General features: G+C 48.8%; 1 protein-coding gene across 1 annotated transcript; it reads right to left on the bottom strand.

Annotated features, from left to right (window-relative positions):
• Positions 1-4928: 4928 nt before the first annotated feature.
• Positions 4929-27209, bottom strand: LOC144104888 (aldehyde dehydrogenase 1A1-like). Its single transcript, XM_077638118.1, has 12 exons — positions 27049-27209; positions 19693-19797; positions 18211-18351; positions 17774-17900; positions 14953-15014; positions 13164-13406; positions 12528-12630; positions 7560-7744; positions 6723-7045; positions 5932-6006; positions 5817-5856; positions 4929-5093 (listed from the first exon to the last, which is right to left on the bottom strand). The coding sequence occupies exons 1-12, from the start codon at positions 27085-27087 to the stop codon at positions 5061-5063; spliced, it is 1476 nt and encodes a 491-aa protein (XP_077494244.1). The 5' UTR covers positions 27088-27209; the 3' UTR covers positions 4929-5060.
• Between the last annotated feature and the right edge of the window lie 202 nt (positions 27210-27411).

Here is a 27411-nt window from a genome sequence, read left to right as displayed (position 1 = left end):
ATATTGCCTTGCTAGAAGAAAAAAAAACACATTTTATTGATCTTGCGACTTTCAAAGTCCGCGATGGTAAAAAAAAAATCACCTGTTCCGGCTTGATTAGCTGGAATGGACCTTCCTTACATGCTGCGCAGTGCCAACGGAGGTGGGACGTTAATGCTTGTCTAGCTGCGCCTGAACGCGCAGCGAATCTTCGGCAGATACCGTCGGCCGTTGTGCCCACAAGCGCGAAACCAGAGATCGGCGTCGCGTGACGGCGTAGAATAAGCAACGTATATATATATTTATGCCGGCCGTACATCCAAATGCCCCTCAGTACGACATCCGTTTCATTAATGATGTAAGCGATGTTGGGGGCAACAGACGTCGAGCAGTCCGTTTGCGTAGCTGATAAGGAAAGAGAAGACATATCTGTCGCGCTGCATTCGCTCAAACCAAGAGAAACGCAGTGGCTCTCAGTCAACAGCAGTCCAGACGCGTTGATGTCCTGCAGAGCCATTACTCAGTCGTTGGGGACAGACGACGGCAAACTGTGAGGCCAGCAGAGCTCTCTCTCTCCAACGCCAAACTGCTGCGACGCAAAGAGTTGGTGCAGGGTTTAGCACACCGCCGAAGAGCCACACGAACAGCCAGGCCATCAGTCCCTTCAACTATTTGCTTATCACGGGGAAACAGGCAAATTTCTGGTGCTGTGTGTAAAACTTTATTCACCCAAAAATTTCAGAATTTTGCTTTACTGTGGCACTTCGTAGTGTAGTTATTAGTGTTCTCTTTTCAATTACGTAAAGAGAAAAACAGTATATGCTGTGCCTACCAAGAAAAAAAATACGTTGCCAAAGTTTGAGAGACCGGCAAAAGTATTCACTAAAATGTGTAATATATTCAATCAGAAAAAGAAAATAAATAAGAATATATCACGAAAAAAAAAGAAAATAAATCTAGGATACATGTTTTTTGTGTTACTGCATGTGTCATAAACGAGTACTCAGAGTTACAGAACTCATCGAAACTTTGAGATCCATAACAAAAAGGTGGCAGTGTTTTAACGTAGTCAAGCCGAGTAGACGTGTGAAAGCATGTATTAAGCTTGGCTGGCTCATGGTTCTGCTTTGCTGGGTCGTCGGCACGTCTGGCGACGAAACTAGTTCGATAGCAGAATTAGTTGAAGAAGACGACGATGTGCAATGTGCACAGCGCGAGAGTGTTGTAGGTCATCCCATGCTTGCCATATGCAATCTGCAATTTAAATAGTCACCGCCTGGTTATGGCCAATCCCCCTTGTCGGTATGTGCCATATTGTGAGGGGAACCACAACAACAGTTCAACACGAAGAGTGACGGCTGCGGCGATGGCATATAGTGCTCTCGTACAGTGGCCAGCGAAGCTGGGCTGTTCGCGCTGCCGTGGCATCGAGTCCCAATCGCGGGAATATTTAAATTTAATTTGTTTATGGTTTGCCCAAGGTCACCCTGAAGGTCAAGCTTCACATATACTCGGTGAGCTGGTTTGCGTCAGTTGCCCGCGCGAAGCGGCAAGGTCGACCCCGGGCTGGCTTGTAAAAAAGTCGGGTACTCTGCTGGCGGCACATAATTGTTACTAACACGCCCGGTGCCTTCTTTGTGAGGTTCGGAAAGCAGCGAGTTTCCTCGGCAACGGCGAAAACGAAAGAGGGGCACCTGCCGATAGTCTGGGCTGGACGGAGCAGTCGTATCTCTGTCCGAACGAAAATCAGACGAACGGACGGCACCCTTTCACACAAAGCTGTCGCTTGGATCAACAAAGCCAAGTATCGACGCAGCGCAATCGCGGGGAACAGGGCGGCATTCGCGCCGTGATCGTTGACAGGTTTCGCGTACAGTTTAGAAATACTTGCTTATCACAAGGCTCACGGAAAAACTATCTGTAAGAAACCGAACTACAGTCCTTTTGTAACATATTGGATAGTATTACTTGTCAAGAAGCGGCCGGGATCGCGAAGAACAGGCCATTTTGCGCCATCGTTCAAATTGAACGAACGATTTGGATGGGCGCTTTGTATACGCAATTGTGTACTTAGTGAACTCGGAACTTTTTTTACGGAATGTGCTGCACCCACAGCGGCGATTTCTTCGTTTCTGGCGAGTTTATTTACGTTGTAAATGGAGTACATTTTTATACCAACTAGTGAGCGAAGTAATTAATATTTCTCAAAACAGTGAGTCTAGTAGCACGTCTTCCGCCATTTTCATGCAGGCAGGTTTTGCCACGATCGTATCAATTTTTTTTTACAACTTCCAGCGTCATGTGAATATTTGAAATAGTAAATCATTCCACGATTCATCCTGTGCGTGCATTTGACAAATACTAGTGTATCAATGTTACAGTTTCCAACCATTTTGACACTTATCCAATCTGCTACCTTCCTTCCTCTTAACGTTCTCCCTTACCACCAATAATATCCTTTTTAATAGTTCTCTGTATTGCCCTCATTTTAACTCCCAACATTTACGCGTTGACCTCCAGTGCTCCGCCCCACAGATTATACATACTTTCCTCCTGGGCCAGCCTGCTTGCCATGACCGGAGAGTACCCTCTTTGCCTAAGGTAACCAGGCTTCGTGGTTTGCTTACCATTCGTACAGTGGAGCCCTTACGGATATTAAAACTTAAGGGGTCGCCTAAGCACCAAACAATGAAGCCTGGTTAGTTTTTGGCAAATATGGTGCCTACCAAATGTTTTCCACGTCATGCTCGGCGGCGGCGATAAACAGCGAGTGTGCTGAGCGGTACTCAGAATCACCACCGACGAAGAACCTTCGAAGGGTGCTTCATAAGTGCCGACAACAGTCTTCAACAACTGCTTCGCGGGGGTCACACTCTTTGCAGAGGAACTCCATCGCGTCACACGGGGCACGCAAAGTGATAAGGCCGGCTGCCAGGAATAAATAACGTCGCAAATAACGCAGCAAACTTAGCGGCAATACGAAACGCGCACAACCGTTATAAGGTCGCCAGTGGCGTGTTGCGGGTCATTTACCGTTTTCGCCAAAAAGTGACCAAGCAACGCGGTTTGCTTTTCAACCGTACAGTGGCACCCTTAAGGCAACACTAAAGACTAAAAATTTCTAGAAAGGTGAGGACAAAGGTTCGCCTTACCTTGCGCGTATTTAGAGCTCAAGGTACGTCATTCGATATGTGCTCTATTACATGGCTGAGTAGCAAACGCTGTTGCGTGGTTACTTTTGGGAAAGGCGGTAAACCCACTTCTGCTGGTTCAAAATTCATGAAAAAAATAAAATTCATTCGTTCATAAATGTCTTCATCAATTCACTATTGCATTAATTCATTCGTGTCTGCATTTACTTACGCCTAGACGCATAATTCGTTCCTACATTCATCCATCACTAGCTGAAGGACCACCGAGGTCAAATCGAGGTAGGCCTAGCTGCATTCGTAGGTCACCAATGACAAAGAGGCATCTTTCACTGAAATTGCAGCCTTTGACAAGAGAATAAAGTGAGGTACAGGTGTCGCCATCACCGGCTGATTTCGAAAGTAAACCATGGATGGTGAGCCGGATCTCCGAGGGTATATACACCCATTGAACGGTGATCAAAGAAGTATTTCCGGCGGCACAAGTTTGAAACGAGGGGCGGGGAGTTTTTTTTTTTTAATTACAGGTTTCTCGATTACAAATGTGCCGTTTGCTGCCCGACAACATACCTATGAGAACAACAAAATCGAAGTTTACAAACAAAAATTTGAGTTCTCAGTGTCCCTAACTATTACGCGAGAGCGCATACAGTAGCTCGTTCGGTCGAAAAGCCGTCGGCGTATTCCTCGCCACGTGTCGGAAATAATCGGGGGAGAAGTGTTGGGCCAGTTGGTTCACACGATATTTGAATGGCGCAAAGGAACAAACACTGGAAAACTGTCCCCTTGTTTTCCTGTGTTTTTTCCTTTGCGCCATTCAAATATAATAATCGGGGGCTGCGCAAAAAAAATCTTATGGTAGTCTGCGGTTCTAGTAGCTGATGATTGATTGGTGTGTGTGATAGACGAATACGAGTAAATGAAATCATTGTAATTAAATCGTTTGATTAAAGAAATAAAAAAGCTGAGAAAAGGAAGGTTCGAAGGTGTCAAAATGCTCAGAATAAAAAAGCAAATGCTTGATGGTAATTAACAAAGTTAGAGTGTGCAATTCATCAATTAATTGAAGCAATTGAGAAAAATGAAAATGCGTTCAAAGGCGTTTCCAACGGGCATGGCGTCGCGCCGAACGGGCAATGGCGTTCCACTGTTAAAGGCCAAGCTCAAGCGCCCTCCAATTTTTTTCATTATTAATTCCATCGTGTAAGCAGGCTTCGCACTTCTCTGCTTCTTCGTGTGGCCAGAAAAGAACACGCAGTTGCTGCCTGCTCGAAGATGGCAGAGTGGGTCTTCTATCGAACGATGAGAAGCGAGCATCGAGAAACAAGTCACCGTGCACCTACTTCCTTAGCCAGAGTGAGAGAAAGTTATTGAAGAGAGGAAGGGAAAGTTAGTTGACGCTTATGACTTCAACGCGACTGTGCCAAGGCCGGGGTAGGGCAGATGGGGATTGAAAAAGGACAAGGAAAATAAGTCGGCAAAGAACTGTACGGCGCTCGCCAAGCCATTTTCCGGCACATCTTGGTTAGACGATTAATTTTTGCGGAGCAAGGGTACATGTGGCGAAAGAGCGCCAAGGCACAGGTTTTTCTCCCTCTACGCAAGGTGGGGTCAAAGACCCATTTTTCAGACACTTCACCCCAAAGAAGCCGAGCACCACACCAAGGGAAAGTTTTCCCACTGTATGACCGGTGGGTACCCGACGGCACTGGGGATCGAACCCCACACCTCTCGCATGCAACCCACCTTCATTTCGCTTATCAGTGGCATCGTAATACTATCAGAGTCTACTACGAGTGGTGGCTGTCGATCAAAATGGGCAAATTTTATTCAAAACAACTACTGACGTCAGGAAGCAAAAGCAAGGAAGCAGCCCGCACCCGTCTACGGAAGTAGCCGACCATCCGCGGCCCTTTAGACGTTCAACTTTGCTCACGAATTCTTCTCGGTTACCTTCGTGATGATCTGTTGGGAGAGAAATAAAACATCCTGATTACGGTCCGCAGCAAAATAAAAATAATGTATCTGCACTATGCTGACGCTCTTGAAAGGGGCGACTGATTCGCTCAACGCCTGGTGCGAAGACAGGCGTACATCCAGGAAAACAGTGGAGCTCAAACAAATAAAAACGCTATTAAGTGCATATGCAAGCATATATACGAACGCACTTGGAGATTATTTAGATAAGCTGCACAGTATTTTATCTTCCAGTTGACTGATCCCAGTGATACATATCTTCTGATAAGCGAACTCTGGTTATAGAGAAATTTGTGTTGGTTCCAATGCTTGTTTTGTTGCGACTGTTACTTCTTGAGCAATGTTTGATCATCTAGCTCTGCAATATGTTTTTATTAGAACTGATAGTACGAATAAATAAAATTAAATGAAGGATGTGGCCCGCGCTGCCAACGTATTGGACTTTTTTTTTCTAATCGGGTTGACGTTCTATGGAAACACAAGCAGATCTCATTTTTTCACGAGACTGACGTCACTCCTTCCCTTCCTACCCTGGATGCGTATCTCCTTTTCGTAAGGCTGGCCGTTGGAAATTAACGCCTAAAACACATTGCAATGTATAATCCAGCTATAGACAATTTAAGAGATGTAGCTGTCCGTCCAATAAAGTTGATTTTAAGAACGAAAATCTATTGACGGCCGAAGAAAAAGATATTAAATGGTGTCCCTCACCGTTTTAACTTCCGTGTATGCCAAGATACCATCTTCGCCCCTAGGATGAAGACCATGCACGCATGAGTTATCATTCACATCGCTTTCAGTGCAGCGGGAGGTGCACATAACTTACATTTCACGCGAGAGGCCTGACATCTTGTAGCCCCCAAACGGCGTCTGCGGGGTGATCTCCATAAAAGTGTTGATCCTAGAACAGAGAAGAGCCAGGAAGTAGGTTTCGTCAAAAGCCCGCTCCTGACGATCGTCGGCCTCCATGCATGGCCCTCATCTTTCTCTCGCAGCGGCTCTCCCTCGTTTTCTCAACAACTACGCTCGCGCACTCGTGCAGCGAGATAACAGCGACAGCATCGGCCCACGAGAGCGGAGCAAGGTTTGCGGGAATTGGGCGCACATGAAGCGAGAGTGGGCCAAGACACTGCATTAAACATTTTCAGGCAGATCGCGCTGCTTTCGAACAGTGGCGACAGCAATGACGCAGCACCGCCACCAGAAATCAGCTGTGGACCAAACGGGGCTGGCACGTGACGCAGGAATCTGCAGTCGGCAGAGTCGTCGCACTCATAGTTTCACGATAGTACGCATCTGCCGCTCTGTTTTCGGTAGATGGGGCAATACGTGTTATTACAGAACCCTCGTCTGCAAGCCTACCGGATGGCTAGTGTTCCCCTTTAATTGGTGCTCATTAGACCATTTTTGTTCTTAAATAATACAAATAAAAATAGCAGACGCATGCGCAGACATCTTTTAGGTCATCAATCTGAAAGGACGCCACAAATTCGTGTCCCAACGAACGGTGGCGCACTGCTTTGCCCTGCGTGTTTCTTCGTGTTACGCCGAGGACGACGAAGCCGCAGAACAGAGACACGCGCCTTTAGCAGCTCCCGCTGTAAAAGAACGGCGTACCAGACGACGCCCGCCTGCAGAGCGTGGGAGACCGTGTGGGCCGTGTCCAGGTCGCGGGTGAAGAGTCCGGCTGCGAGGCCGTACGAGGAGCTGTTGGCCCTCTCAATGGCCTCCTCGGTGGTCTTGAACTTGAACAGGCTCTGCACGGGGCCGAAGATCTCCTCCCTCGCTATGGCCATGTCGTCCCGGACATCGGAGAACACCGTCGGCTGGACGAAGTAGCCGCGGTTGCCGTGGCGCCCGCCTCCGCAGTGCAGCCGGGCGCCCTCGCGCTTGCCCGCCTCGACGTAGCCCAACACGCGCTCCATCTGCTCCCGGCTGATCTGCACAGGGTCAGACCTTTGTCTGTGCTGCGACCAGCTGAACGAATGGACCGAACTGACACGCGCACGACAGCGATGACTTCAGCTGCAACTCACGATATATATATTGTATTCGAAGTTTGCTTCAACTATGCAGGTCCGAGTTTTTTTTTACACTGTAACCAGCGCTACTGTGCTACTGTCAATCGCTCCGACAGTATATATTCTGGTTTCACGGACTTTCAGGAGAGCACAGATCTGAGTTGGTCTATGTATTTTTATATGTAAACATGCACGCATTCGCCTCATCGCACGTTTCAGAATGCATGCCTCATGCATTTATGTGCCGCATACGAAACCCCGTCGGGCGCCTGCTTTCAGCACCTTTTCGAACGCTTTGCAATTTTTCCTTTGATATTTGCTGGTCTCTCAAGAAATTAAGAACAATAGAACAATTGTTCGCGTGTGCATTAGAGCAAACTCGAGCCACTTGAGAAAGCAATTGAGGCCGCGAGATTCCTTTGGGGGCGCTGACCAGGGGCCCCTGGCTGGTGGACTCGTCGAAGGGGTCTCCCAGCACCCGCGCCTGCGCCATCTTGACGGAGAGGGCGACGAACTGGTCGTAGATGTCCTCGTGCACGAAGATGCGCGTCGGGGCACAGCACACCTGGCCGGTGTTTCGGAAGACCATGTGGTGGGCCACGGCCGCTGCCACTTGCACTGCGGAAACCGGGGGCAGATTTCAAGCATCGATGTCCCCAGACAGGATCCGACCTTAGAGCGGCGTGCGCTAGGAGGTGACCGACCTCGCAAGCGAGACGTCACACACTGCGAGAGGAGCGACGCTTCCAGTGTCTCGCTTCGCGAGGAGGAAGCTTCGGACAGCTCCTCAGCATCTAGGGCAGGGTCGCCGATGTCAGCCACACCGCAGTTCCAAAACAAAGCAAATGCGCCACTTTTTCTTTCGCATGGAATGTCCAAAATGCACTGTGCGAACAGCGGGAAACAAAACAAACACATGTAAGAAATAACAGCGCTGGACTATGTCTCTCTTGCGTCTTGTCTTGCGCGCTGTGCATTCTGGACATTCGAAAATAACGACTAACTTGTCCTGACACAAGCTTTGCCATTCTTTCAGCCTATAAATGTGGCTGGAAATCGCAGCCAGGCGCTTCTTCATGTGCGCGCTGTGTGCGTACGTCACTGTCAATGTGCTGCAGCGCCGAAGCGCCTGTTGAGAAAACATGCTTCGCACGAAAACATGGCCCAGCCGCGACGACCTCTGCCAATTCTCTGGCAGTAGGGCGCAGGGAGGTCCCTCTCCAAGTGACGACAGAATTTTGAGGGCCCCTATTTTTTATTTTTTGCATAACTCATAGCACGGTGTCGGGCCTACCCTGTACCGCAGTCGATTTCGTTAGAAGCGTCCAGAAACTTTGAGGGTTTTTTTTTTCTATCAGTGAAAAAACTCGGTCTTATATATCCCGATGCTGGAAATAATGGAAGCTAAATGCGAGGCTATCAGCTGCAGGCAGAAGTGAAAGGTCAAGATGCGTGCAACTGCTGTCGTTTTACAGGGGATGAGAGCCCTCGGTGTGATGATTTTTAAGATGCAAAGGCATCTGCGGCTGAACATGGGCATATCACAAGGTTAGTTTGCTTTTATGGGGTTTGAAGTCTCAAAGCGGCTCAGGCTATGAGGGACGCCGTAGTAGAGGACTCCGGAGATTGACCACCTGGGGTTCTTTATCGTGCACTGACATCGCACAGTACACAGGCCTCTAGCATTTCGCCTCCATCGAAATTCGACCGCCGCGGCTGGAATCGAACCCGTGTCTTTCGGGACAGCAGCCAAGCACCGTAACCACTAAGCCACTGCGACGGCTCACATGGCACAAGGTATTTGCGTTTATGCAAGGCGGGATGAAACACCCATTTTTCTAAGCCCTTCACACTGGAGAAGCCGAACACCAGTCCAATTGAGAGCTTGTACTCATTGCAACAACGATGGGCGCCCGGCGGCACGGGGCGGGGTGGGGGGGGGGGGGGGGGGGGGGGGGGGGAACACCGCACCTACCTCATGCGAGGCGGATGCTCAAACCACTAGGCAGCCTCTGCGGTTCACCCTCTATTTCCACTATTTTTTTGTAAAGGGAGACATAACACAACATAATGCATCACGATATAAATGCGGCACCAGTCAGAAAGAACTATCTTAGGCTGAACAATGAGATTGCTCTCTCGGCACGTGCATTCAGCCTGCTGCGCTTCTTCTATGCTAATATGTGCACGCTTGTGTGCGCCCTTTTACGTATACCCGTGCCTACAAGAGCACTGATGCGTGCACGATGTGGCGGCCTCCGCTGGTCCGACACCCCAATATCAACGAAGCTAATCAGCACAAATATTCCCTGCCTCTCCAAAGAGTGCGTAAACGGTAATAAAAAATACAAAAATCTCCAAAAGAAATAATATGACGCATTTAACAGCACTTCGATTATATGTTGGCACGTGGTGGTGGCGGCGCAGTGCTGCAAGCAGGAAGACAGCCCCGAAGGGCTTCCGAACGAAACTCTCGACTGAGCTGACTTGCGCCCACTAAGAATTCACTCGGTGGCGGCGATAGCGCAACAGCACTCGGGACGTCGAAGATCACAATCATCGTCTTTCTCGGCCGCGCTCAACTTAAAGCCGACGAATAAGTTTCGATGGGAGGAAGAATCTAGAATACAACGGAAGCAGCGGCTGCAATCAGTATACAGATAAATATGGTTGCATCTCGCGTCACAATGTTGATGAAACCGCGTGCCAGCGGCTTTACGCATAAATAATAAACAAACTATACAAAGCTTCGCGCCAATATGCACAGAAGCGAGGTCAAAAAGTAGAGATACGGCGATAACAGCAAGCTTCACAACGAAATGTCATTTCATCTCATTTACGTTGGAACTGACTCACTACTAAAACTACTAAAAAACTACAAATCTATAGTCTGAATGACAATAGACGTTTCTGGCATACCGGAGGCGTACTAGCGTAGACGTATACCGGTTTACCGGACCCCTCCTGCGCACGCGCAGTGGCTCCCCTTACCGCAACAATGCCACTGCACATGCGCAGGAGAGGTCCGGTAAACCGGTATACGTCTCCGGTATGCTAAAAACGTCTAATACCACGCCCGACTTTAGCATACGGAAAGGCCCTTTACCTTCCACCGTAATCTCATAACATTTTTGGTGTCCTTTAGTGCTTTAGCACTTGTATAGGCGTTGTCCGTCCGTCTGATTGCTTCGGGAGGGGCTGGGCATTCGGGTGGTGGTGGGTTCGATCCCCAGTGCCTCCATGTACCCGCCGGTTTTTTAGTGGATACAAGATTTCCCCAGGCCTGCTCCTCGGCTCTTCTAGGGTGAGATGCTTGGGAAGACAGCCTTGGACCAAACTGTTGTCTTGACGGATCAGATAAGTTCCGCTACCAAGCAACCCTAGATCCGCCTCGTGCGATAGAAGCCCATTAGTGGCCCTTCTTAACAGTCTGTCTTCTGTAGTCTGTCTTCTGTAGTCTGTCTTCTGTAGTCTGTCTTCTGTAGTCTGTCTTCTGTAGTCTGTCTTCTGTAGTCTGTCTTCTGTAGTCTGTCTTCTGTAGTCTGTCTTCTGTAGTCTGTCTTCTGTAGTCTGTCTTCTGTAGTCTGTCTTCTGTAGTCTGTCTTCTGTAGTCTGTCTTCTGTAGTCTGTCTTCTGTAGTCTGTCTTCTGTGGTCTGTCTTCTGTGGTCTGTCTTCTGTGGTCTGTCTTCGGTGGTCTGTCTTCGGTGGTCTGTCTTCGGTGGTCTGTCTTCGGTGGTCTGTCTTCGGTGGTCTGTCTTCGGTGGTCTGTCTTCGGTGGTCTGTCTTCGGTGGTCTGTCTTCGGTGGTCTGTCTTCGGTGGTCTGTCTTCGGTGGTCTGTCTTCGGTGGTCTGTCTTCGGTGGTCTGTCTTCGGTGGGCTGTCTTCGGTGGGCTGTCTTCGGTGGTCTGTCTTCGGTGGTCTGTCTTCGGTGGTCTGTCTTCTGTAGTCTGTCTTCTGTAGTCTGTCTTCTGTAGTCTGTCTTCTGTAGTCTGTCTTCTGTAGTCTGTCTTCTGTAGTCTGTCTTCTGTAGTCTGTCTTCTGTAGTCTGTCTTCTGTAGTCTGTCTTCTGTAGTCTGCCTTCTGTAGTCTGCCTTCTGTAGTCTGCCTTCTGTAGTCTGCCTTCTGTAGTCTGCCTTCTGTAGTCTGCCTTCTGTAGTCTGCCTTCTGTAGTCTGCCTTCTGTAGTCTGCCTTCGGTAGTCTGCCTTCGGTAGTCTGCCTTCGGTAGTCTGCCTTCTGTAGTCTGCCTTCTGTAGTCTGCCTTCGGTAGTCTGCCTTCGGTAGTCTGCCTTCGGTAGTCTGCCTTCGGTAGTTTGCCTTCTGTAGTCTGCCTTCTGTAGTCTGTCTTTCGTCGACTGTATTCTGTAGACTGTATTCTGTCGTCTATCATGTTTTGTGTCGTCTGTCCTTTGTTGTGCGGTGTGTCGTCTGTCTGTCTAAAGCCTGCTTTGTGGTAGGCTGTCCACGTGCCTGCTGGATTCTGGGTAACCTGCCCACCTGACAACATGTGCGTTTGTCAGTGTGTGTCTGTGTGTATGTGCATGTGCGTGTCTGTGAGCAGCTGTGCGTGTATGTGTCCGTGTGTCTGTCTGTATGTGTCCATGTGTCTGTCTGTGTATGTGTCCGTGTGTCTGTCTGTGTATGTGTCTATGTGTATGTGTATGTGTCTCTTGGTGTGTGTGTCTGTATGTGCATCTGTCAGTATGTGTGTGTCTGTGTGTGCGTCTGTCAGTATCTGTATATGTCTGTGTGTGCATCTGCCTACCTGTGTTTGTGTTCGTCAGTGTGTCTGTCTCTGCGTGTGCATGTGTTCAAGTCCACCTTATCTGGCTCAAGCCCCCACACACCAACAACAAAAGTTACACGGCTTCGCGTAAACGACTCGAGGGCAGCATGCGACGCACCCACCCTTCAGGCAGTGTACATATAGCGGCAAACATCAGACGAGTCCCGAGCTGTCGCATTAAAATTGCAGCCCTATATTCGCGTCAGTATACAAACTTAAGCAGCTGTGAGCAAGGTCAGCACGCCTGTCTAGAGCTCGGGAGCAGTGTGCTGCGGAACAAAAAGTGATATTTTGGCTCAGGTGTTCTATAACTGGTAGAATGGAGATGACAGGGCAAATACTATGCTTACGCGCCTTCGGTTTAGCGCCAGCATTATCTTTATAATCAAGTACCTGCCCGAAACTTCCTTTGTGCGTGAGAGCGACGTTCGAACGCTCTAGACAAGCGCGCTGACGACTGTCATATGACATTGCCTGGTAATGGCGTCCTGAACATAAAGCATATCTTTCTTCCACCAGCGCAGCAGAACGACAGTACTGTAAAATTCGCTGGCGGTGACCAACGGAGCTAGCTGCTCGCAGCAGGCTCCTGTGAGGGCGTTGAGCGCATACGTACAGTCGGCGTCGCTGAAGATGATCAGCGGACTCTTCCCGCCCAGCTCGAGAGACACTCGTTTACAGTTGGTGTCGCCCGAAGCCTTCAGCATCAGCTGGCCAACCTGAAAGACCGAGCACGAAAGTAGCACTTCTCATAAACAGTGTGAAACAGTTTTTCGTTTGCCGCCTGTCTTGAATGTGACAGGCACAGGCTTTCCTCCCTTATGCAAACAGTCACACAGCTTCTCGTTCATTCTGCCTCCCCGTCCAAGGGACGCTGGAGGGCAGACAACATATTTTGGAAACTCGCGTCTAAAGGTGGATTCACACGACATAACATTTGCCCACGGACTACGCGTCACGTGACGTCCCACTTAGTCTCCGCGAGGTCTGCGCCTGGCCCGCGTATATGGAAAAATTATGCTCGTAAGTAATCCGCTTATAGCACCCTCTCCTCCGACCTTTGCCTCTGCATGTGGTAGTTAGAGGACTAGCCGCGCACATGGACTTTCTCCATGCTACATTCACCAGCACTGCGGGCCTAGTGCGAACGTCATGGAGTGGAAGGGACGCGTCACGTGACCCCTGGTCCGCGAGCCAATGGTCCGTCATGTGAATCCAGTGGGGCAAGGTGGCAGCTAAGAAGGGCTGAGACCTGGGTGGATCCCGTGAAGGCGATCTTGTCCACATCGTGGTGGTTGGAGAGCGCCGCACCCGCCGTCTCGCCGAAGCCCGGCACCACGTTGAGCACGCCTGGCGGGAAGCCGGCCTCCCGGGCGAGGCTGGCCGCGTACAGCGCCGTGAGCGGTGTCTGCTCGGCGGGCTTCACCACCACCGTGTTGCCGGTGCACAGCGCCGAGCCAATCTTCCAGCAGAACATGATCATGGGCACGTTCCACTGCGAAGCCATTCAAAAGGCATGCTCTCCAAGTTTGGCCACAGCGCCGCACGACGCGCGTAATACCATAAATGGCGAGGCAGACATCTGTCTGCAACGAGCCTGACGGAGCGATATAACTCGAGGGAGTACACGCCTCTTTCTGCCACCAGCTTTTTATATATAGTCCACAGAAATAAAAATACCTAATGTAAATGAGATGCGTACAGTAGTAAGCTATATAAAATTGAACGAACTTACTGCACACAATTTGTAAATTTTTCGCTTACTTCAGTAAATTCGAGAATTACTTCTTGATATTATACGACACCAATAGAACTACTAGAAATAAATAAAAACTGCAATACAGGCAGAAATCCTTCTGGTTGTAAGGCTTCATTGCTAAATTGTTGATCACCTTTGAATTTTGTTCCTGATTTACGGTATGCACCCACGTATTTGCCCGCACTTTCATTGTCCTTAGACATCATCAAAATTATCCAGATTTAAATGTGCTGTAATAATCTTTTTCCTAACAAATCGCCCAGCATTTCACAATTCTAAACTGAAGAAACCTTTAGTGAAAAAATTCTTGAAGTTTGTAGCTTTTATCCGATTTTTTCAGTCTGGGCACTAGAGTTGTTATTGCGGTAGGTGTTGTGGCACATTAGCACCGAAGGGTATCATGCGCCAAGCGCGAGGTGTTCGTTACAACAAAGTAACTGAAGGTGTTAAAAGCTACATTTTGCTTAAAAGCCGGCCTCCCTTTATAAATCTAGGGGCATATATGTGTACAATCGGGTTTTCACCCGAAAGCTTGGATGGAATGGAATTTAATTATTGTCAAGTACAGTGAAATACTTTCTTCGCAGTTTATCAAGTTCCGCGAATGTAATTTAAACGTGGTCCGCATACTTCACAGACAGGTTTTTTGTTTGTCTGTAAGCAAAACGTTGTGTGTAAGGAGTGCGTGTGTCCAATGTGAAGACGACATAATGTCACATCGTTGACACGTTCTTGGTAAGTGTACGAATTCCATTCTATCAATATGGGTTTTACCGGGTGTAGCTTATTATTTACTTCATTATTCTATGTACACTGCCATTTGTCCTTCAGTTCATGGAGTACTAAATTCAAGAAATCTTTATAGGGCAGTTTACTTTCTTGATTTTCTTGTTGGGAGCTTGTGCAGCGCACACGTCACCTCTCATTGCCACCAAATCCGACGTGGCCTGGGACCCGGCAAAATTTCATGCTACTTCGTTGTGTTGGTGATCACCTTTATTATATTGCCAAGTAAAGACATCATCATAGAGTCAACCCAAAGCGCTTGTGAAGCAGCTCAACGGCGCATTGTCGAAGGACGAAGAAATCTCTGCACTAACCAGAAGCAGAACTCACTCGGGTTAAAGAAAACCCGCCGTATATCGTGCGCACACAGCCGATTTTAATAAGTCATGTGGTCTGCACCTAATACATGGTGCGTTAGAGCACTGCCAGTAAAGGCGGTGCGACTCCCCCCATTTCTCTTGCACTAAAAGGTAGAAAAAAAAGCCACTACACTTACCGGAATAATTTGTCCTATAACTCCAACAGGCTCGCGCCTTGTGTAGGCGAAAACTTGACCATCTAGAAAAGAAGTAAAGGAGCTAGCTGGTGATTCACGGCATATTGTAATTGCGAGTGGTGTTGTGCTTTGTAGCGAGCACCTCTGAAACGAGAAAAAGATTTTTCTTATTTTACGATATTTATTGTCAAAAACTATACCAAAAGGCAAAAGTGAAGCTTTCTTTGGTTGCTGTCAGTGTCAGTCAGACGTTGTTGGTAGGCGTTGTTTGGTGCATTTACAACTTCGTCATCGCACCTGGCGGAGACGCTGGTGAACGGTCAGACTACGCAGCCAACGGCCACAGCGAGCGATGGCTCATATTGCGGAATTTTGTTCCGGCCTGTTACGCACAGCACGAGTCCAATGTCTAGAGTGAAGCTGGCTTACCAGCGGCACCACCTCGGCGGTCGAGGAACCTATTCGTGTAGCGCATCCACATAGCGCCGATGTTGCGACATGATGTGAACAGAAAAGGTCACGACAACCTCAGCCGTCTCAAGAGACGCTACACTCCCTAATGAGGTGTTCTCAGTCCACAATAAAGAGCCGAAGATCTGGCTTTGAACTGAATGAGTCGGTAGCAGAGGTCGCCGCAGGCACGCATTCAGGGTCCTAGCGATAACGGGCAACCAGTGCCCAGCGTAATCAGCGTGGCGTTTTTGTTTTCATGCGGTACTCCGTTAAAGCGGGCAGGGTATATATTATTCTATTCCTTTATAATTAATTCTGAGCAAACTTTTTATTAATTTCATAGCTGCAAAGCGTAGTTTTTTTGTTTTTAGGTGGTCAACGACATTCACCAAGCAGCACAATGCCGTACGTTCGAGGCCACGATGGCAAGCTCGCGAACTCTCTCGACTGAATATTTCAAGCAAGAGACTATAGCGCAGAGTAGACGGGACACAGAAGAAACGAACAACACGAGCGCTAACATCCAACAAATTTTATTTCACACATCAAAGGCCGTAGGCAAGTCAAAGGCCGTAGGCATTTTATCCATCATGAAGGATTGTTTTGAACCCCTTGTTTTAACCACTGAATTTCCAGTAAATGACTATCAGGTTTTTAGACCTCAACTTCATCTTTCATCCTAGTCATATTTGCTGGGCCTACCAGCCTCGTAGTAACAAGCATATATTACCCTATCATTCTGCACATTCCAAACTAGTAAAAAGAGCCATCGTCAACATGTGTTTTCAGAACTCCCTGAGAAAATTATGTGCGCACAGGATGTATGAAAGTTTTAAGGAGCCGACCAAAAGGCTGACTGATGCTGGCTACCCCGACCATGTTCAGGTGTCTATTGCCGAGAAGCTTCTAAGAAAGCTGAATGAAGGTCAATGCCAACCGGCGCCGATGCTCGGCGAAAGGAAGCGCTTTGTTGTATTGCCATATTTGCATCAGATTTCTCACAATCTGAAAGGAATTGGACAGCGCGCAAATGCAACTGTCGTATTTTCGGCACCAAAGAAACTTGCCTCATTGTGCAAGATTGGAAGAACCAACAACAACAGAATACGTGGGTGCACGACTCGTCATCAGAAGCCGTATGTGACATGCTTTGAAGGTGTCGTATACAAAATACCGTTATCGTGCGGGGGCCATTACATCGGCCAGACGGGGAGGTGCCTCAATCAGCGATTGATGGAACACGCACGCGACGTCAAGAACGGGAAAGAGAAATCACTTGTTGACCACATTCGTTCATGCGCATCTAAAACGTGCAAACCAATTTTTGAAAAAACTGCTGTGCTAGCAAAAAGTAGCGACATGACCACACGATTAATAATTGAAGCTGAAAGGATAAATGCTTCGGGTGAGACATGTGTAAGCACTCCCTCTATCTTTCTATGTGATAAAGAACTCTTGTTTCTGAGGCAATGATACTGTTAGCACTGGTGATGACGCGTCTTTGATGTATATATATGCTGCATGTGTGAAATAAAATTTGTTGGAAGTTAGCGCTCGTGTTGTTCGTTTCTTCTGTGTCCTGTCTACTCTGCGCTATAGTCTCTTGCTTGATCATGCACCAACAAGCCCAAAAAGTCACGCTTTTGACTATTTCAGTGCAGAGTCTCGAAACACAAACTTGAACAATGGGAGGGAGGAGAGATTTAATCCACTGCCCAAAATTTTGATGAATGTACTTGTCTTTGTGTGGGCGACTTCGGCTATCATTGGCGGGGATTTTAAACTTTGGTCCAGTAAGAAGGTTGCGGGATGTAGGTGACAGCGAGGTGGGGAGAGATTGGGACATTGGCGCACTTGGTCCTGAAAAGGCGCCGCTTCAGTGGGAAGAGTGGTAAAGTTTCGTATTAACCTGAATAAAGACAGAACTATCAGATAGGGTTGAGAGATTGTTATACCGAAGTCTGCTCGCTAAAGTTAGGCTTTGAATCATTCACTGTTCTTCGAGGCCGAGTAAGCCAGCCCCCTCGCCGCTGCCTCTAGCTCCCCCTCCCATGCATGCTCACGCGAAGACAGGCCCTCACGTCGGAACGCCGGATGTCAGCCTGAGACTTCCCTCCCTTCTGTTCTTTAAGTATGTGTTACCAAACAGAACAGTTTCAAGGTGGGAAAATAGGCTCGTACAGTCCAAGTCGTAAGGAAGCCACGCCTCCTTTACAAAGAAGACATTGACAGCCGCCGAGTTCCCCGCTGTTCGTGGCCGTCACTGGCGCACCGTACGCCAGAAAACGGAGGCGCGAGAGCGGACTCAAAAGACGGCATCGTCACTGAATAAAAAAAGAAACAAAAGAATCGAGGAAGGGATAATGACCTGCTGGCACTGTCTGGCCGTGGATCTTGTCGCTGTATCCGGCGCAATACCGCAGGCACCTCACGCTGAACTTGACGTCACTCGCTGCTTCGCTGAACGGCTTCCCGTTGTTGAAGCTCTCCAAACTCTGGAACCAGTTCGCATTTGAGAGATTTTTCAAAACATGCGCTTTAACAGTGATCAAACATTTTCTATACAATCTATCGCAGCAAGACATTCAGTTCTTCTGACACGTGTCAGCACGTGCACAGTGTACCCTCCTCCGAGGCATTAATTCCCACTTGAATCAAAATCACACAGGTCGTTCACATAGAGTACACCTTCTATTCCCGGAGACGTGTCCACTACGGCGTCCCCCATAATGGCCCACACGCATCGCTTCGGGATCTTAAACCCCCATTTCCCGCTTTGCAGCTTTCTGGGAGTTCGCCGCTCACCGCCACGTAGTCGGCATCCCGTTCCAGCAGGTCAGCCAGCCGTGCCAGGAGTGCGCCGCGTCTGGAGGCGTCCATGGTACGCCACTCGGATCCCCGAGCGAATGCCGCCCGGGCCGCCCGCACAGCCGCATCCACATCCTCCTGCGCACATACAGCGTAGGGGGCATCTATCTACCAGAAGAGCTGCAACGCGCAGCGACACGTATTTCCATGTTAAGCATGTTCACGGTGTTCGCTTCCCGCTAGATTCGCTCCAATATCAACAGTCCCGGACAGTGGCTTTTCAGCACCCGCAGGCGTCGGTACCTGGATTCTAAAGCACTACCGCCTCGCTCAAGACCGGCATGAATCGGGAGAGTAGCAAACCTCCAGCACTGTGCAAAGATGCGAGCCGAGGTACACAGGGCAGGAAAAGATGATCATGCTCACTCGAAGCCACAACGAAGATGCGTACTCGGCTCGACACATGGTGCCTAATCCGAGTGCCACACCACTGGGGTTTTGCGCACGTGCTTCCTGTTCCCTCTGTTGGTGCACGCGTCATCGCCGCTGCTGCTGCGGGGCCATAAACCCGCGTCGCGAATTCGCGGCCGCCTCCTAAATTTCCGTCAGTTCTTTTTGTTCGAAATTCTGGCGGTAAAACCAGGCGATATTTTGTTACCTCAAATTAGGGCAGAAATTAGGTACTCGGATAAAATATCACTTATTGGGGTTTTATCGGGTAATTTTTTGCCTGAATTATTTCGAAATAAAGAAAAAACTGTATGAGCGCTTGCTTTGGCCCCCCTTTATGGTTGATTATTTCTCCATCTTTAACAAGATGCAGATTGCAGTTGCACTGAAACAGTTCACCAGATCAGATACTTTTTCTTAATTAATACAACTATTTACTCGGGTAGATCACCATGTCCTGCGCGCAGCACTTCCACTTTCGTTTACAAGACTTGCCTCCCTTTGTAGACTGCTAAAACATTAATTCATTATCCCACCGACTATTTTAGGCCTTGAAGTAGGACTTCTTCACGGAAGGTAGCTCTTGATACAATGTTGCCAATAAGACGCCTGGTCAGTGCCAGTGTTTCAGCATTTCGCTTCTGCAACGCGCACAAATTTCCGTACCAAATTAAGCTACATCAAGAATAGCGAGCATTAAGTGAGGTTTTAAAGCATCAGTTACCTGAAAAGATTAACTGGTGATTTAATTGAAAGTTATAAGCGCGTGATATCCGCTTATTTTCGCATAGGTGTTCATCTTCGTGCACCGGAAAACGCACATTCTCTAGAAGGCGCATTTTCAGGTAGAAATCGAAATTAACCCAATTTTCAAGAAATATTTTAGAGGTGCAAAAGAAGGGTAACATCGGATTTACTCGTAAACAAAGGGCCTTGAATATACAGCAGGCGACGAATGAGCATGCAGGACATGAGTGACAACGGCGTGCTTTACAGCATAATTTGCATATTGAACAGCACTGTACGCACCTTGAGTCCTTCCTGGACGTTAGCAATTTTTTCTTCAGTCGCTGGGTTGTACGTGGCAAATGTTCTGCCAGACTTCGCGTTGACGAATTCATTGTTGATGAATATCTGTAATGCCAAAGAGAACAGCAATATGAAGCTTTTTCTTACGCTAGAAGCTACAGCAATGCCAGCACAGCACTGTGTAGGCAGACTGTGTCCGGGTTATTCCCGGATGTTATCAGCTAGCACCAGCGAGGCCGTGGTTAGTGACACTCCCGCCATCGTGCAGCCTGTGCGGTATACATCACGAGCGGAGTTTCTTTTATATAAGGGAGACATTTAAGATCAAGCAATGGCAGCGACATCCCACACGGACGCAAATCAAATACATTGAGGACAGACATCACAGCTTGCCGAACCCGATTCATAGGCCCGATGTCAGGTCTATAAAGTAATAGTACCTTCACTTACAAACCAAACTTAATCCCGTATTCCGTAATAACGACGAAACGGATGGAGTCAGTAATCGACTCCTCCCGACGCTGTCTGACGTTGCACTCGGTATTTCGACACTGCTCATGTCCGACGCAGCTGCTGAGCGCGTGCTCTGTCAAGTGTGGGTTACGAAAAAGTTGGCTTTAACGCACTGTCAAATACGCCTCGCAAAGACCAATCTGAGCAATCGGTTGTCCTGGCATGCTGCGAAATGTTCCGCATTTAAATTGCGGTCTACGAAAGAAAAAAGAACGCTGTGCACCGAATTGCAGTAGTAGTAGTAAGTGGTGTAATAAAATAATAAAAAGGAAGGAAAGGATTTTTGCTTCCAAGTCATCTGCCATCGATACTGAAGCACCTGAACTGGGGCAGCGGGTATAAAGGCTAGCAGGCAGAATGGAGAAATGAAATGAAAGAGGTGAGGGGACACGAAGAGAGGATAGGGGGAGAGGTGATGTCTACAAAAATATTTGCATAATAATAAGCATGTACCGGTTACCGAATTTCAGCCACGAAAGTTCTTTTTCAAATGTCCGCAACTGACGTTATAGCTGCCAATTAGCAGATTCCGCGACGCGAAAGGACAAAGAAACGCATTGTCCTTTATTTAGTAATTGCCACTAGGAGGACAGGTACTGATCACAAACGCAAAAGCTTATTCTTCAGAAGAGATCGACCCGCCGCGGTGGCTCAGTGGTTAGGGCGCTCGGCTACTGATCCGGAGTTCCCGGGTTCGAACCCGACCGCGGCGGCTGCGTTTCGATGGAGGCGAAACGCAAAGGCGCCCGTGTGCTGTGCGATCGATGTCAGTGCACGTTAAAGGTCCCCCCAGGTGGTCAAAATTATTCCGGAGCCCTCCACTACGGCACCTCTCTTCCTTTCTGCTTACACTCCCTCCTTTATTCCTTCCCTTACGGCGCGGTTCACGTGTTCAACGATATATGAGACAGATACTGCGCCATTCCCTTTCCTCCAAAAAACAATTATTATTAATGAGAGATCTCAGGGAATCTGTGCGAGACAGAGGACGTCCAGCAATAGGAGGTAATCGAACCAAACCAGCCGGAAGCTTAAATGGCCACTACACGGACACGTTTAAGTATAACATTTGAGTAGAAAGACTTTCGAGACCCCGAATGGTGTTCACACACTACGGAGTTGCACTGTGCTCCACGACAGTAGCAAAAGAAACATTCACACGCTGCAGACGTCAAATTTCGTTTGTGTCTGTTCGCTTGTTAAGCGGTAACCGCATGAGGCGATATTCCTTCGCGATACGTCGCGCGATGACGCCGCCGTCGCCCATCGCTGCCTCTGGCGCAAACCGCACGGAGACGGGACTCAGCGTCGGAGCGGCGCGTTTTCAGTGTTGCTCGATTGCGGCAGCTTCAGCGTTCAGTCATTTTGCGTTAATTAACGAGTAGAGCAACGCTCGTAAGGCTTCACACAAGGCAAAACATAATAAAAACATTGAAAAATATATTTAAGTAATAATTTTATTTTTAGTCTACAACACACAGTCGGGTGACGCAGAAAAGCGCGCCAGAGGGACGCTGCGATGCGGCGCCAGGCGACATTCCTGCGCTGCTGCGACTTATAGTGCGTGTAGGACATATCCCACAGCACCCTTTCCTCTTGAACTTCATTAACGAGCCTTTCATTAAATTCTTGCACAGCTGCCATGGTGAGGGATACGCCGGCTGCTGCTCCGCTGAAAGCCCGCCGAAAAAAACATCGACTTTCGCGCGCAAAACGTATCGGAAGTTACGCACCCGCAAGGCCTACTGTCATTGGCTATAGTCTCGCATGGCACTTCCGGACGACGGGCGAAATTTTCTGCAAACCCAGAACCTGGGCGACAGGATGAGCGACAGTGCTTCGGCGGCCCTCAGCCCATCGCGCGATGCCATCGCGCGGCGTGTCGCCGCGAATTGTCGCCTCATGCGGTTAGCGATGACAGCGTTGTGCGTGTGTGTGTGTTATGCCTTTTTCCCCTTCTCTCTTCCTCCTTTTAGTCCCCTAATTCCTCTTCCCCAGTGCAGGGTAGCCAACCGGAACCCCTTTCTGGTTAACATCCCTGCCTTTCCCTCCTCCTCTTTATCTATCTAATTGTGTCGTATCTGCTGTTTACGTTTATAAATTACGGTGAAAGAGAGGCCGCCGATGAGGGCTCTGTATTTTCTTTGAGGACTGCTGTTATGTACTTCGGCTCCGAAACTGAAGAGATGGTAACTGAAACCAACGAAATCGAGGATCACCACTGGAGACGCCGTCTTGTGCACCTACATAGGCCATTTAAAATAAAAAAAAAGCATTCTTGTAATGCATGTTAAAATTTATCAACTGAAGGCAAATATTGACTCGTATTTTTTTTTTAACGCGGCAGCGTTAAGGGCCCCGTGTCGCAGAAAAGCCGGTGTCGTCGGCGCTGGCGGCGTTGGCCGTGAGCGAAAAATTCCTCCTCCCCCATCCTCCTCCTCGCAATGTACGCCACTGCCCCAACAGATAGCGCGCGACGGCGGCGCCTCCCGCTCGTCTCGTTCGGGCGCAGTGGGGCCGTGCGGAAATGCAGGAATCACGCGGTGAGCGGCGAACAACGCTGCGCACATCCAAAGCGCGTTCACCACGAAGCTTGCGGCTTGCTGCCCGTTCGTTCGGCGCGGAAGCTATGCTGGCGTTCGTGGCATCGGGTTTGTCGAGAACAATGTGCCGACGAACGAACTTGAGTCCCGCGCATTTCGGCAAGGCGCCTGGAAGCGCTTCTACGCAGTTTGCCGCTCCGCGCGTCCGTTTCACCGTACATAGCAGAGCGATTTGTCTAACGGGCAAGGCATCGCGCCGAACGGGCGATGGCGTTTCCGTGGACTCCCTGGCAGTGCTGCAACACGCTGTCGCGTTCCACTCTTAAAGGCGAAGCTTAAGCGTCCTCCATTTTTTTTTTTTTCAGATGACGTCGCGAACACACTGCACATGTGTAGGGGTTTCGAAGGCTTCTCCCCGCCGCGGCGGCTCAGTGGTTAGGACACCCGGCTACTCAGCCGGAGTACCCGAATTCGAACCGGCCGTGGTGGTGGTGGTGAAAAACAGTTATTTGTACTATTTACAGAAAGGTATTGCTTGGACCGGGTATGAAGGTCCCGGCCCTCACAATCAAAAGAAGGGGTCCTTAGTGGCGTTCGCGGCGGCCTGGGCTCTTATCACCAGGGCTCGTTAGTCCTGAAGAGTTGAGCAGCCGAGCAAGGCAGCCTCCCAGTCCTCTCGGGTGGGGAGGGAAAGCAGGATCGGCAGGGCATGCCCACACCACGTGGTGTGGGGAGGGAAAGCATTTCCCCACAGCGTGGACACTCGCCGCGGCGGCCTTGTTTAGATGGAGGCGAAACGCAAAAGGCGCCTGTTAAACCGTTAAAGGTTTTACGTCTCAAAGCGACGCAGCCTATGAGGGACGACACAGTGAAGGACTCCGGATAATTTCGACCATCTGGGGTTCCTTAACGTGCACTGACGTCGCACGGCACATGGGCAAAGGTCCGCCAGGTGGTCGAAGTTATTCCGCAGCCCTCCACTATAGGGCACCTCTTTCTTTCTCCTCCTTCTTTCTTATTTCAATTCTACCTTCCTTCCTTCCTTCATGGCGCGGTCGAGGCTTCCACCGAGAAGCTAAATATTTAGGCGGCTGCTTTTTTATGGAGGAAAAACGCTAAGGCGCCCGTGTGCTGTGCGATGTCAGCGCACGTTAAAGATCCCCAGGTGGACGAAATTATTCCGGAGCCCTCCACTACGGCACCTATTTCTTCTTTCACGCCCTCCACTACGGCACCTATTTCTTCTTTCACTCCCTCCTTTATCCCCCGCCGCGGTGGCTCAGTGGTTAGGGCGCTCGACTACTGATCCGGAGTTCCCTGGTTCGAACCCGACCGCGGCGGCTGCGTTTTTATGGAGGAAAAACGCTAAGGCGCCCGTGTGCTGTGCGATGTCAGTGCACGTTAAAGATCCCCAGGTGGTCGAAATTATTCCGGAGCCCTCCACTACGGCACCTATTCTTCCTTTCTTTCACTCCCTCCTTTATCCCTTCCCTTACGGCGGGGTTCAGGTGTCCAAAGATATATGAGACAGATACTGCGCCATTTCCTTTCCCCAAAAACCAATTATTATTATTATTATTATTACTCCTTTATCCCTTCCCTTACGGCGCGGTTCAGGTGTCCAACGATATACGAGACATACTGCGTCATTTCCTTTCCCCCAAAACCAATTATTATTATTATTATTACTGCGCCTTTCATTTCCTCTAATTCATTTTTTAGGGAATTGGAAACTCTAGAATGGCTCTGAGGTGCAGAGTCGATTCTAATGACATTTCAACCAAATGCCTCTGAAAAACTTCGTGCAGCAGCACAGGACTGGCAGTTGAGTCGAATGACATTCGGTTCGACGGCATCTAAATGCCTACTAGCGCAGGCAAGATTGTTCCCGAATGGAGCGAGTGAGATTATAATCACCTCTAGCAGGCCATGATCTCTGAGTGCAGCTGCGATCAAAACGGACGCAGCCACCGCTTACGAGAGTGCACCTGCACCCGAGGGGCCGTCACAATAGCGCCTTATGCCTGCGTCCTCAAACGAAGAATGGAGAAGCACTTGACATCGTGTGACAACAGCAAGAGGAAAGAAACTGGACGTGTCGTAAAAGAATGGTCGGATTCGAATTAAACGGCCATATATGCAGTTCACCAGTGGAGGCTATCGCCTTCCGACGTAAGGGACGATAACGGCGCTATCAGTTGACAGTGAACAATGGACACAAACTGGAAGGAGACGAAACAGATCTAGAGCTGCGTTTATCACTTTCCATCTTCGGTACTACCCGGAAGGCGCAGCAGCGCACACGGGCATCACGTGATGGAACGCAGCAGTGGCGAGTAAACTAGACGAGAGTTGCTTTTAGCCTGAGGTTGTAGAATGCAAGCATGGCCAGTAACGACGCACCAGCGTCGACATTGCTTACTTAACTGCCGTTATTACCTTTGCAATACAGTAAATCTAGTGACGAGTTCTCTCAAACAAAATGAACGCAACTTAAAGTAAAACATTCGAAAAACACAACTGAAAAATTTTATGTCGTCACAACAGATTTTTTTTTATATTTTCGGCCTTGAGCATATAATGTAGCAACGGAACTTTTTGAAGTATTCTGCTGTCTCTTTTCGTAGCGACACAAGTACAAAAACATACTGCAGTACTACACAAAATACAGTAATTCTACACAAAATCTTCTTACAAGAAAACATGAGGTATTCTGGGCACGATTATGTAGTTATTTTTCGACTGGGTAGCGCCATTAAAGGTGCCATCAAATGGTATTTACAGAGGTTAAGAAAAGCGCACGAGCAACTAGTACTCGATCACTCGCCACCACACCACAAAAAAAAAATGTTAAAGCTAGCTTCAATAACACCAAAGATATCGGCGAGTAAAAAATGATGCTCTTCCTCTGCCTCAGCGCATACATGCCAACGCGCCATAAAAAGATTAAGAAAACACGTCGGGACTGCACCCCACCGCACCCCATCCCACCTACGTCATTTGGGCACGCCTGATCAAAGCTTGCCCAGTTTGCCCATTCACGTCATCGGGATAGGGACGGCTAAGAACGCCCAGTGAGGTGTCACCCTAATCAATTGCGAGCAGCAATTTTTAGAAATGATTTGCAAATGATAGTGTCCATGCAGAGCTTTTAAATTTGACTCGAATGCACACAAAAACCACCTCTACAGACGTGTTTTTTGTTGTTCGGACACCTTTCCGCGCCTCTGCTACCCCATCATTTAGCCTGCTTCTGATGCGAATCGACATTTGGCGTTCCTGATTTTTACACACGTCACGCACCTTACATACATCATCCTATTAAAGGTCAACCACAGGAAAATGCGACTGAATTGCGCACCTAGTTCCTTTTACCTAATTCGCACAAGCACTCAAGAAACCCGTCACCACTTTCGTAACAACTCCATCAGCATATACACGTGCAATGTATACGACTGCTCACCTCATTTTGCACATAGTTCAAGGGTGTACCAGGCCAGCAGGGTATTAGAGGGAAATCAAGCGCGAATGCGCTCTCCCGCGCTGAAATCATGAATTTCTCAAATTCTCTGGTCTCAATCCTACGATCCACGCGAACGTCGCAAGCAACTGCATATGTACAGAAAGGACCTGCAGCTCTCTCTTCAACTCCGTCTACACACTTCCTCTCTTCCACACGCCCGCACCGCGCTTCACGCGTGAAGAAAGCTGGCTGACGCCGCCAACAAAACTCAGAGAAACCTTACCTTAGTAATAAGGGAGTAATTACTCATTGGCATCAAACCAAGCGCAGCCATACGGCTACAGAGGAAAGCTACTGGGTGGATGCCAATGGGTAATTACTCCCTTATTACAAATCTGCTCCACCTTGGGGGATTCCCCTAAACATTTGGCCAAACCTTACCTTACCTCACCTCAGCTAACTTAATATGTCATGGCTGCCTAGATGGTCGTCAGTTACCTTACCTTACCTTAATACAGTCCGTGTAGTGCTAAAAATACGGGTATTCAGAAGTGCCATTTTCGCTCAAGGTTCTCAACATCATATTAACCAACCCTTCGAAAAGCGGAAGGGGTGATAATTGTAAAAAAAAAAAATCCAGAGGCACTATATACTTATGCAGCTGCATTACTGACACGTCATATTCACTGCCAGCAAATTACCTTCCTTTTTTCTCTTAAACCCTGAGGGGTGCAGGTGTCGAAAGAGGTTTCTCGTGCGGTCACAAAGTTGAAATAAGGTTATCGCACTTATGGCCCTCATTCAGGGCTAAGAAGCGGCAGCTTCGTGCCCTCTCACCTGTGTGAACTTGACCTCTGGTTTCCTGATGGGCCCCATTTCGCCGCCAAATTACCGCCGGAGACACACCTGAAAAGCTAGAGCTTCAAATTCCGTCCGGCACTGTCCAGGTCCTATGCGTGCTCGCACCGACTGCGGCGGCAGCCCGCCGATACGCGCAGCTAAGATGCAAGTAACCGCGCCCCCTTGCGGACAGCGAAGAACGAGATAAAACAAGGCGTTCCGCGAAGATAGCTGCCCACCGGCCCCTTCTGCCCCGAGTTGGGCGACGTTTACAGACCGACTCAGGGCTGCTACAGAACTTTTTATTTTACTGTCGCGGCAGCTGATAGCGGAGCCGACTGCAGTCTATCGCACAGGCGT

This window comes from Amblyomma americanum, chromosome 9 (assembly GCF_052857255.1).
Source record: "Amblyomma americanum isolate KBUSLIRL-KWMA chromosome 9, ASM5285725v1, whole genome shotgun sequence".
NCBI lineage: Eukaryota > Metazoa > Arthropoda > Arachnida > Ixodida > Ixodidae > Amblyomma > Amblyomma americanum.
Note: the sequence above shows the minus strand (reverse complement) of the source record. Positions and strands in the feature narration are given on the sequence as shown.